Here is a 12,599-nt window from a genome sequence, read left to right as displayed (position 1 = left end):
CAATTTCTGCAAATTGCATTTTGTCAATCTGTCTTCATACTCAACATTCCAGAGACCAGAAACCACCTTAACCAATCATCTCTGAACCTTTTTGAATACATCTTTATCTTTTTGAAAACCAGGTGACCAAATCTGCAAAGAGAAATCCATATATGGTCTGATCAAAGCCTTATACAAGGGAATCATAAAATCCTTACTTCAACAAGTCAGTTGAAGCATCATTCCTATTATCTGCTGTGTCGTCTGATAAGAATTGTTAGTTTTTGGTATCCAGTTGTAAACAGATGAATACCGATTATTCAATTAATTATTATTATTATTTAACACCTCCAGGGAGTCCAAAGACTCATCGAAGGTGGGCATCCACTCTACAACTCCTGACCAACCGTAACTACCTTCATCTTCTACACTAACGCCATCTACTGCCGACTACCATCACTAGTATTTTCACGGATAATCACATAATAATAATTGAACTATTCAAAATTGCTCAATTATAAATAAATGATAACACTGCTTGAAAATAGATGCTAAATGAAAACACTGTAATTTTACTATATTAAAACCAGATGAACTATATAATATACTTTATTATGCCTTAATATTTTTTTAGATAAAAAAACAATTAGACTGTTCAGTCTAACGAATTAGATTACATACTTCAAAATAAAAGGTCCTTTAAGTGTTAAATGACATATGACAGATATGGTGAATGTTGAAAATCCTGAGATGAGTTATGTGACTTCATGAAGGCTTAATAATAATATAATAAACTGAAATAAATAGATTGCATTAGTTGTAAGTCATGGCCAATAACTAAATATAACTATTTAATATAATAGAACAGGTTAGAAAAAGTTCTTCACCTATTAGAGGGACTTTTTTCTGACCCCATCCTTCAATCAGTCCCCCAGTTTGTCGCTCCCAGGCATGAGAAAAAGGATTTTTTCGAAAATTGACTATAAAACCCACATCATTTCAGACAAAAAAAATATTGTTAGCAGTACCATCGACAGAGTGTAGCATACCTCACAGCACGGCTTAATAAGGACGCTTGTTCAGCCATATTGCAGTAGGCACCGTCACTACTCTAATAATAGAAAGTGCGGAAAAAAGTTTTTCCAAGCTTAAACTGATTAAAAATTATTTGCGAACAGCAATAATCCAAGGAAGATTGGTTGATGTAACAACTATATTGATAGAGGTGGACACAGCTTATAATTTAAATTTAGAAGAGCTTATAGTTTTATTGTGCAATATCCCCATAGAGAAAAAATTTAATTAATATTATTATGTAATCGTTTTGCATTAATATTTCTCTCATAATAAAAACAAAATAGCAATTAGAGATTTTCTTATATTTTTGTCTTATAATCCATCAGGGGTAATATTTAATTATTTGCCTTGGGGTGTGATCTAATCTGGCGACAGCCCTGTGTGTTAGAGACAAGATGGTGGCACTCGTTATGTCTCTCTTCACCAGATGCCATCTATTATTAGTGATAGTTTTGGGCCAAACATCTCATTGGCTACTGGGGAAGACCGAACTGCCCCTCCTCAGTCACCAAAAGATAGATGTCAACAGCTGTTGATGTCGAAGTGACAAGGGCTGTGTGTTTGCCTCAACATAAAGATTACGGATCAATGAGATTCAAACTGTTCCAGTTGCAATTCTTATGGCTTGATTGGGGATAGGATGTAACCATCACAGGTACAAAAGCATAGACTTCAGACCCATATATTGGGTCTGAAGCCTTTAACCCAACTATATCATTTGAGTCTGAGAATAGGGAAAATTCCACAAGAGTGGAAAGAATGTATGGTAATCCCATTGCACAAGGATGGTGCAAAAACTGATGTATCCAACTATCACCCAATCAGTATCTTAGGAGTGGTGGTAAAGGTGGAAAAGTTTGTTAGGGCTCACATTCAGAAATGGATTGACTGAGAATCTCCATTTTGCAACCAGCATGGGTTTACTAAGAGAAAGGCATGTTTTAGCTGCTTGTTCACATTCTATGGTAATGATACCACTGGGTTAGAAAAGGGGAATGAATACACAACAATACTCGTGGATTTTGCTAAGACTTTTGACAGAATACAGTATGGAAGACTGATGCATAAATTGGAGAATATTGGATTATAAACTATTAGCATGGATAAGAGGATGGTTGACTGATGGTTATCAAAAATTCATATATGGGGAGGTGTGAATCTGTAAAATTTAAGGTAAGCAGTGGTGTGCCTCAAGGATCACTTTTCGGTCTATTGTTATTTAATCTGTACATTAACGACATTGGGAAGGATTTGACATGCAAGATATAGCTCTTTGTCGATGATGCAAAGATAGGCAAGGTAATCAGGAGTGTTGCTGATATGCAGTATTCTCAGTCTTAAAGAAACGTAATCATTGGAAGTTAGACCTGGCAGAGGACACTAACCAATCAGTTCAAAAGAAGTGAATGAAGTTGCTACTGCCATTGTGGAGCAGGCCATCAATAACAGCGTTGGTTCCTGCAGTGCACGTGCTATATCAAGACACATGGATGTGTCTTGCACTACTGTCTGGATAATTCTACAGAAAATTATACATTTCTACCCGTTCAAGACAACCCTAACACAGAGTTAAGCCTGCAGGACTTTGAAAGCCAACTGACATTTGCTTTAACATTCCTTGCTCGAGTGGAGTTGGATGCTGCATAGTCGTGGATGATTTTGTAGAGAGAGATGAGGCTCACTTTCACTTTCAGAACAGAGCTGTGAATACTCACAATTGCCAGGTATGGGCTATGCAAAACCCACATCCAATCCAACAAATTCCTTTGCAATCACCCAAAGTTACTGTCTGGTACAGCTTCGTTTATCATTGGATCATTCTTCTTTGAGAACATTTGCCAGTCAGGTCCTGTGACTTGCTCAGTTACTGCTGAGAGTTATCGTAATATGATAAATAATTTGGTTGTGCTACAGCTACACCTGTAGCATGCATTGTCATTTTCAAGCATGATGGAGTCCCTCTGCACATCAGTTCGATCCATACAGGAGGTTCTTCAAAAACATTTCATAGAAACCAGAGTGATCAGTCATGCATTTCCTACTGCATGGCTGCATTGTTCACCTGATCTGATCCCCTGTGATTTCTGGCTCAGGGGGATTTCTTAAAGACAGGTTTATTGGGATCATCCTGATAACAAGCCAGCGCTGAAAGAGAATGAACATGTGCACATCAATCTCAACTAACTGTTCTGCCGTTGAGCATACTGTGCAAAGGAAGCAGTTTGTGGAATACCAGGAAGGGCAGCACACTGAACTGTACAGCCAATGCATGCATGCATAATGGAGTGAATAATAATGTTATAATAATTATGTTATTTATGCTTGTGTCACTTTTCTCCTTCTTACACACACACACAGAAAAATTACATCCACATTGTTTACATCATACAGTGTCCGTGGCACAGTGAGTTTTGGAACTTTTACTTGGATTCTCTGGCTTCTGTACGACACGCAATGTATTTCTGCAAAGTTTCACAGCATTTAGATCAGTGGGTGGTGTCCCACAAGGCCTTAAACAGGAATACTTTAATTTTGATCGGTTTGTATATGTCAGTGATGGCGAACCTATGACATGCATGTCAGCACTGACACACTTGAGGGTTTCAGGTGACACACCTTGGATGTTGAAAGATATTGGTATTCTGACGAAAAAACTGCAATAAATTGTGTAAGATCGCTCTCAGTTAAGGCGAAGGTAGGTTTCGGTTCATTGAAAGAATTTTATTTTATAGTTAGCCTATTTATCAAAGTTCTAAAGTCAGTAACTGAGCAGTTTTCTTCTAGATTTGAGCAATTTCGAATGCTGGAAAACAAACAATCCAATTCATAAAGTATTCTGATAAAACAGGATTCATGGATCTTAAATTAGATGGCTTTGAGTAGTTGGATTTAAAAGATCTAGAAATGCAACTAGCCGACTTCCAGTGTAATCCTATTTGGAAAAGAAAGTTTATTGCTCTTAGAAATGAATTAGAACTTGAGCGGGAACATCTGCATGATACCACGTGTAAAAATTCAGAATGTGACATTCTAAGCGTGTCGAATAGCCTTCCCGAAAACTTTCATGCTCTAAAAATCTTTGCTAAAACTCTTCTAACAATTTTCTCTTCTACATACTATTGTGAAATTCTATTTTCTGTCTTAAATAATATCAAATCGAAAGGGAGAAATAGACTGAGCAATGATTTGAGGGCTGCCTGTGTAGCATTAAAATGTACACACTATAGCCCTTCTATAAAGCAACTTTCTACCAGTACTCAGCAACAGAAAAGTCATTAAATGTAACATAAGTTTGTAATTTCACTTTATTAAATTTTATTGTATAATATGAATTCATAGATTTTATATCTATGTCCTATTAAATAAATAGCCTAATATGATATGTATAAGTCACCATCTATGATTATGTAGTTGTCGTAGACAGGCTTATACGTTGGTTATGCATTACTAAATCACTTAAGGAACTGACAACGTAGATACGAATATAAATTAAATTAAACTTTAATAAATATTCCCGATATTTTGGCAATGTCACGTTGCCATCTTCAAAAGGAACTTACAAAAAAGGCACATGCACGTAGGCAGTACAATACAGTAACTGTGAATGAAGTGATAAAGTTATTGTTCTCCTAAAAGTCCTGATGGTGTCCCTAGCGGGCTAAGTAGGTGTTCTTGGCCGTTGGACTGAAGGGGTATATTTTCCTGTTGGCAAACTTTCATGAACAGGTCCCATAGTAGGTCAATTTCCTCTTCCCCCAATGCCTTCCATGCCTCCACCGGAATCCTATCGGGGCACATCGATTTTCCATTCCTCATCCTCTTCATGGCCTCCATCACTTCTACTCTACTGATGTTCTGCACCATCCCCTCAGAAGGCTGCCCATCTTCTCTGTCAGTCCTTGCATTTTCCTCATTCAAAGTCCCTCAAAGTAAATTCTCCATCTGTTTCTTATGTCCACATCCCTCCATAATACTCTTCCTTCAGCGTCTTTGATCTGCCTCACATGTAAGATGTCCTTTGCTGCTATATTTCTACATTTCGCTTAAAAGTAATTATCTATTACTTTTAACACGGTTATTAACCAGGTGCTACTCTTCATGATCTGTTTATTTATCCACTCTAACAAAAGTAACTTGGCATCCAACATACTATCTGAAATTTTCAAACTCCAACCTAGAGAAAACAGATTTTATATTATTTGCAATTTCACTGATTATATTATCATGGAACTCCCTATCTACTGATTATCTGAACACTGCTCTTACCCTAACATCATATTATTCTAAACAACTTAGTCCCTTCCAAGAAACTAAGGGAATGATTCTAGAATCATTTGGGACTGATTCCAGAAACAAGAGATGCATGGTGTATTATTAAATAATACTTTAACAGGTTAACAGATAAATCACAAGCAATCATTTAAATGGTATTTAATAAAATACTAAGCATTTATATATATAAGTATTATTAAGTATTTACTATAATTCATTCATTCAAACAATTATTCCAGAAAAATACACCTCTCCGATGCTTCAAGTTTCTTAGTACTGAAAGAGAGTTTTGCTCTCTTAATGTTTCTGCCTGTCTCTGAAGAGAACCAACCAGTTCGAAACAGCTGTCAAGCCAGTAAAATCTTATCACAATAGACCAATAAAAGGCAAGCATATGGATGCTTAGGCAAATGCTCATGTCTTCTACATGGTTTACGCTAGGGTGACTCGTAAATGCAAGCGAGTGTATTCTGGTAAGCTTTGGTCAACTTTTTTTTTATGAAACTTTCATAGTTTCTACATTTGGCTTTGAAATAATGCTGGATTTAATATCTACTTGATTTATATAATTTAAATGGTAGCAAAAAATATATATCAGAATGCACAATGCATCAGACTCCATCACAGTTCATGGTAGCTAAAAAAACAGGCAACCATGTGTGCACAAAGGAACAATGACATTCAATATTTGGCAAACAGAAAAAGGTCACCTAGTGCAGTGCTTTCCAAACTTCTGGATGTCAGGGCCCCCTTTGCAAAAATTAAAATATTTCACGGCCCCCCTCGAAAAAAATCGTAATAGAGAGATATGTTATTATAATATTTATTGTATTTATATTCAATACAAAACATACACAGCGAATATTGCAAAAATCAAATGCATATATTACATTTTTTGCCTCTTACCATTTGGTTCTGAAGACGACGGTGGGCTGTTCTGGTAAAATATGAAATACTGTCCTTTTTTTTTTGAAGTCTGTTTCTGCTGCTTCTGATTATTTGCGGGATTTTTTTTTTATTTTTTATCAGCCAACTTATCCACCTCAGGGTTAAATTTTTTAATGTAGAATAGATCTAATAATATCACCACTTACTGATACTTGCACACTACAGCCTGATAACATGAAATTAGTGAATATTACCTGAATAAGGGAATCCCCGGACCAGGAACATTTTTCTCTTTTGTGACTTTTCTCCCTTTACGGTAATTAAGCCTAACGCGAAACAGACAGCAAAGGCAGGTTATTAAAACGTGCATATGATTGGTGCGGTATTAACAAAAGATAGCGCAACCGAAAGATAAAAGCATAGCTGACAATTGATTTGAAAAGCTAACTCTCTTCAACCGAATTCCATATGTGAAACTGCTATAACATTCATTATATATATATATATTACTTAGTTTTAACACTTGTACAAATTTTGACACGTTCGGTTGAATTTTATTGCTACCTTGGGAACTCGAACTCACACACATCTAATTAATAACAATAGTTTTTAATTAATAACAATGGTTTTTAATTAGATACTGCGTTTGCCCATGCAACACATGGTTTTGTTTCAGTCTGTACAGCATAGTTTCTGTATGAGGGGACATGTGATTCATTAATTAGTGTTTTTATTCCACTTGTCTCTAATTGCACTATTTGTTGAGAAATATATTACACAGACTCCTCATACCTTGCTCACTGGCATAATAAAAGTACTTGTTTTTATTGCCTCTGCAGTATAGTGGCTGTTAGGGAGGGGTGTTGTTTACCACTGCAAGCAATTTACTATCTCCCCACATGAACTTGTTTAAGCTTTCTTTCATGTGTGAAGTATATGCGAAACTTTTATTGGTAACAGAAAACTAGCTCGGATGATAGTGATAATATAAAATAAAACGAGTTTTGATACGCATATAAAGTCAATATCAACAGTCCCTAATTACTAACCCTTGATGAAAGGGACAGGAAGATTTGGAGCTTCCCTGGAGAGCATTCAAAGTAAATACAATTAACCACTGCTTTGAAATGAAACATATGAATAAGCAATATTTACTAATGTTCATTAAGTGGCGAAATGTGCAGGAAGCAAAATTTGTGAACCAATGTGTACATTTTTCCATTAAAATATAAAAAATAACAAAAAAGAAATAATAAATAATAAAAGTTAAATACATTTCTTTTAAGATAAAAAAAATCTACTTAAGACAACATTTTAAATTTGTTTTCATTATTCACGGCCCCCAAGGGGGCCGCAGCCCACAGTTTGGGAAGCGCTGATCTAGTGCAATGAATCTCTTCTCCAAATGCTCCAAGTTGAAGGCAAGGGTAGAGTATGATAAGAACTGTATCATTAATAGCCTGAAATACTTCCACTTGGCATAATATATATGGAGACACTGCTCCACCTGATGCTAGTGGAGCAATGTTTGAATGCTGCAGCCGCCTACTTCAACACTATTACTGACCAAGTACATTTCTTCAGGATCAATTCATTCATTCTAACAATTATTCCAGAAGGATTATGTACAACAAGGCATAGATCATGTGGGAATGATTGCAAGAAAAAGTGGGTGGGTTTATACAATTCATCGATCTTAGCTCAGTCATTGGATCTCAAACACCTGATTTTTGTCAAAATGAACTGACTCCAAAGGTTCTGCAATTCAATTCAAAGCACTATAGATCTACAAAGGCTAACATATCCATGGAATGTTTTCAGAACTTTTGAAGTCCATGCCCTGACAAGTTGAGGCTTTTTTGAGGGTGGGAAGGTGACATTATTTACTATTAGATAGGTATATTGAGCAGTTTATTAGAGGAAACTTGGTAATTTGCAGATACCAGTTAATAAGAATTGTAGCACAAACATTTCACGTTAGTACTGGTAAATTTTGATATTTAAATTCCATAATTACAGATTTTCACTATAGTGAATATTCTTTAGAACAGTGACTATGGGACTTTAAGTAGTATGTCATACCAGTGTTTGCTACAGTCAGTATCAACTTTACTGATTAGTGATAACGTCAATCATGTAACAATTCTGATGATTTTTTGTGGTCATAAATACATATTTATTTATTTATCAACATCATCTTCATCAAATATAAATATAAACTCAAAAATTAAAACTAATTAACAGTTAGTTTTACATTTTTGAGTTTTCTCTTTGATTTTTTTTTGAAGATACTGGACCCTCTCCACAGTCGTTAATTTATGGCCAAATTCAGTGTAGGGCACCTGAAATTAATAAAACAGTTTTAGAATCATAACAACAACAACACTGTCACATGTGCAAGAACAAAATTATTGACGATATCAATATAAAAAGAAATTAATGGTTAATGAAAGTTTAATTATAAAAAAATAAGACAATCTTCCATGCAACAGTCCATATGCTTATATGGACTGAAAACAACTAATTGAAAAATACTAAAAGATATTAATTAACATAGCAGCTTCCCTGTGTAAAAGCTATATAAAAGTCTCTACACACAGATTTTTAAACTTTGATAATCACCTCAACTGCAATTAAAATTATAATAAATTTCTCTGCCCATCAATCAAATCAGACTGCTTCACCTCATTAAGGATAACCAATGTCTGTGACAAGTGAGAATTTTGCATTGAGAAGTTAAAAAAAAAAATTCAGATTCATTTCAATTTTGTATATTTACTATTGGGAAATGCTGATTATCACTGATTTTATCAAAATGGAATATGACCAATGAGAGGATGGGATATACACACGCACATTGTTTTATCTATACAGAACACAGTGAATACCATGAGGTCACCATTAATTGCAACACAACCTAAAATAGATATGCAGCAGACAACACTAATTAGCTTTTTCTTACCTAGTGATAGAATATGCAGAATTTAACTGTCAATAGCAAATGTTAGAAAGTTGAGAAAGAAGTATTTATTTTCCCAAAATATTTCATTAACTGACTCTGGCCTAAATGTTTTTCAACTGTTTTCTGAATTGCTGCTGTGTCATATGACATCACTGGTCCTGTCCATCCCAATCAGAATTCAAAAATACACTAATCTAGTTGGTGCATTTCTAAACTCAGAGCTTTACTGTGAGTTTTTATGCTACTCAATGTTTTCAAATGTGTGCTTATAATGGTAGAGAAGAAACTATTTGCTTTTTTTCCATGAAAGCAATTCAAGGCATGTTATAAGTATTAAAACAAAGAATGGTATTATTAATAAAAAAAAAAAAAATGCCAATAATAGATGGTCTTGTATTACTTTATAAAATTCATGATTTTATTTTTTTCAGAGTGATAAACATGCTAATACATAAAAGTAATTAGCATATCTACTTCAACATTAGTTAGTCAACATTATACAGGATAAAAATTAGCCATAGCAATAACCAAAGATTATAAATTATATGATCTGACCTTGGCAGAGTACACCCAGGCTAACATCTGATGAGTGAGACATTTTGCCTCACTGGTGAGCCAGCACAAAATTTTTCTTCAAGTCCTGATCACTAATATTAGAACCTTTCCAAAACTCCTTAAGCATCTATCCACCATCAACTGTACTGATGGCTTGGATAAATGTTCATCTGAGACAATACACTTTAAAAGATGCAATAATCCTCTTCATCCATTCGATACAGAATCAATGTTGTGTTGCCAAGTGATCACTCACAGTAAGGCTCTCTATATTTTGGCTTCTGATGTTAAGTTTGTACATTAATAATGCTGGGAAGGACTCAATTCAAGAGGGAATAGAATATCAGCATGTGTATTTTTTTTCCCCTGTTATGTAAATACCATCCATAAAAGACTAAACCTAATGTTAATTTAGCATCGTTGTAAGGGTTTTACCACATAATCCCAAAACCTGACTCTAGGGACCAAACATAGAATGTGACACTTTATCAAACCACTACTAAGAGAGTGGTAGTGGCTCCCAAAGTGGCCAACAAAAGATATTCATAAACATTCACATTATGGTGGAATTTGAACCTGGTCTGTTGGATGGATTGCAAATGCACTTCCCATTCATCTAATGATGGGAGAGCAATAGTTAATAGTCTAAACTGGGAGAGCAATAGTTAATAAAGATGTCGCAGGATAATTTAAAATTTAAATAGCTTGAAAATTTGAAAAACATTTGCCAGTTCAATGAAGCAAAACAGATTATGCCTCAAAACAGCTCAGAGAATCACCTAAATAAAGCTTTAACATGACCACATCTACTGTGCACAGAAGTATTGGAAAAATACAGAGGCAAGTGACCAAAATGGCAAGTAGTAGTCTCAGAAGTGCTTCCCACGGGAATAGGATGAAGGTTTGTCAGTTACAAAGTTCAGCTACTAGGCAGGAAAGAGGAGATATGATACAAACATATATATTGAACAGTTTTATAGAAAAGATACAGGATTTTTTTTTTAAATACATGACAAGAGCTCAAAAAATTTTATGTTGGCTCATCAGTCAGGCAAATGTCTCACTCATCAGATAACCTGGGTGCACTCTACCAAAGTCAGCTATTATATCATAGTTACTTATATCTGGTTAATTTATAAGCTTTTGTTAATGCTATAACTAAAAACATAAGTTTTTAGCCATAAGTGTAAAACATAAGTTTTATACTTATGTGTAAACCAGATAGGTAGGAAGACAGACAAACATGACAGGATGGGAGAATGCGTTCATGTTTAAGTTTAAGACTAGATATAATAGACATGTTAATGATGGTTAGCATAATGTGATGAATCTTGCTATCAGGAGTACCCATGTAATAATAATATATAAGTAATAATAATACAGTACAACAGAGTTGTTGCTTTACTTTCCCAAATATCTGATACCTAATAAGAAACTACATATGGGGAATAATAATAAAATACTTACCTCAACAACAGTGTAACCTATTTTATGCAAAAGCTTTACTGCAAGAGCATTAGCACCAATAATTTCTTGGGAATTCAGCGTGATGTCTTTAAAGCCCCAAACAACTAAAGCAATTCTATATGAAAATATTCTGTATCAAAATTCTATAAATGAAGAAGTGCACTATAAATACTTATATGAAAGAAAAAAAAAATTGAAAAATGTGCGTTTTATTAATATTCTTATTCTGTGTTATATTAAACATACGTACATACAGTTGGCTCTTACCATAGCAAATTCTAAGAAATAAAGTAATAGTGTTGTAGTAATAATGTTGTAGTTATAGTGTTAAAAAGATAGGCTAAGAATTTCAAAATCCATCATTATTGAGGTTTGGCTGGGAATGGTCATTTTAATGCATTTGTAAATTAAACAGGGATGCAGTTCTATAAACTAAGTTCAATAGTTCTTTCAAAACAAATTAAGGCAAAGACTTGATCAAAGACTAGAGACCAAAGATATGAGTTCTCAGAAAAATTAGAGGAATGAACAGAACAGATGGCATAAATGAAGATTTTAGAAAAGAACTTGATATTGTCAGTATTCAAAAATGTATGAGCAGAGCTAATCTAAGGTAGTATTGGCCACTTAAACAGAATGGATGAGGAAAGGTTCACTGATTTTAACTTTCAGTCATTTCTGACTGTAGGTGACTTTGTAGGCATTGCCCACAAAGTATTCCTAGTGAGATTTTTTACACAGTAGTTCACCATTACTTTCCCCAACTCCCCCAATTTTATCTGGGCTCAGGAGGACTGGCATATGGCTGGACATATTCATGACTGTAATCCATGTGTGTTCACAAGGCTGGTTTGCCTGTTCTGGGGGATGAAAAACTTCTTTCCAGGTTAAAAAACTCCTACCTCCATATGAGACTGGCTAACTCACTTTTGGTCAAAAGAGACCAAATAAAGGTTCCTCACATCACTAACAGAATCGAACCCAAGTCTTTCTGACCAAAGTGCTTCATCTATACTGACTGAGCTACAGAGGCTCAAGAAAAAGTTAGCAAAGCAGATATTTGATGCCAAGATGGCAGGAAAAAGACTCAAAGGAAGACCAAAGTCTAGGAGGATTGATTCAGTCAGAAGCACATTAGAAGTACGAAATGTTTAGATATGACAATATTAGAATGATGACAAGTAATAGACTATTTTGGAGGAAAATTGTTGATAGGAGATTAATAATAATGTAAACTTAATCACAACACAGTCATCATAGCCTGGTTATGCCAACTGTACATCACTTGGTATCTGTCAAATCAGGAAGAATATATTCACACCAACTGTGTCTATTGTTTTTCTCCTACTCTCGGGATAGCTAATGCTAACTAATGATCAGCATTTCTGTTACCTTCTGT

The 12,599-nt window shown here is 34.7% G+C and overlaps 1 protein-coding gene across 3 annotated transcripts in view; it reads right to left on the bottom strand.

The window, feature by feature from the left end:
• Positions 1 to 4,539: 4,539 nt before the first annotated feature.
• LOC150093803 (FAST kinase domain-containing protein 4-like) overlaps positions 4,540 to 12,599 on the bottom strand; it is an 88,909-nt gene continuing 80,849 nt past the window's right edge. For all 3 annotated transcript variants that reach the window (XM_090412969.1, XM_090412971.1, XM_090412970.1), the window contains exons 8-10: positions 11,201 to 11,315; positions 8,471 to 8,558; positions 4,540 to 5,230 (exon numbers count right to left, since the gene is read on the bottom strand). In XM_090412969.1, the coding sequence (XP_090269095.1) occupies positions 5,100 to 5,230; positions 8,471 to 8,558; positions 11,201 to 11,315 (334 nt within the window). In that variant the 3' untranslated portion in view covers positions 4,540 to 5,099. The remainder of the gene's footprint in view (positions 5,231 to 8,470; positions 8,559 to 11,200; positions 11,316 to 12,599) is intronic.

This window comes from Typopeltis vanoorti, chromosome 23 (genome assembly GCF_054136105.1).
Source record: "Typopeltis vanoorti isolate ZY-2024b chromosome 23, IOZ_Tvanoo_1.0, whole genome shotgun sequence".
Taxonomy (NCBI): Eukaryota; Metazoa; Arthropoda; class Arachnida; order Uropygi; family Thelyphonidae; genus Typopeltis; species Typopeltis vanoorti.
This window is presented reverse-complemented; position numbering and strand designations above follow the sequence as displayed.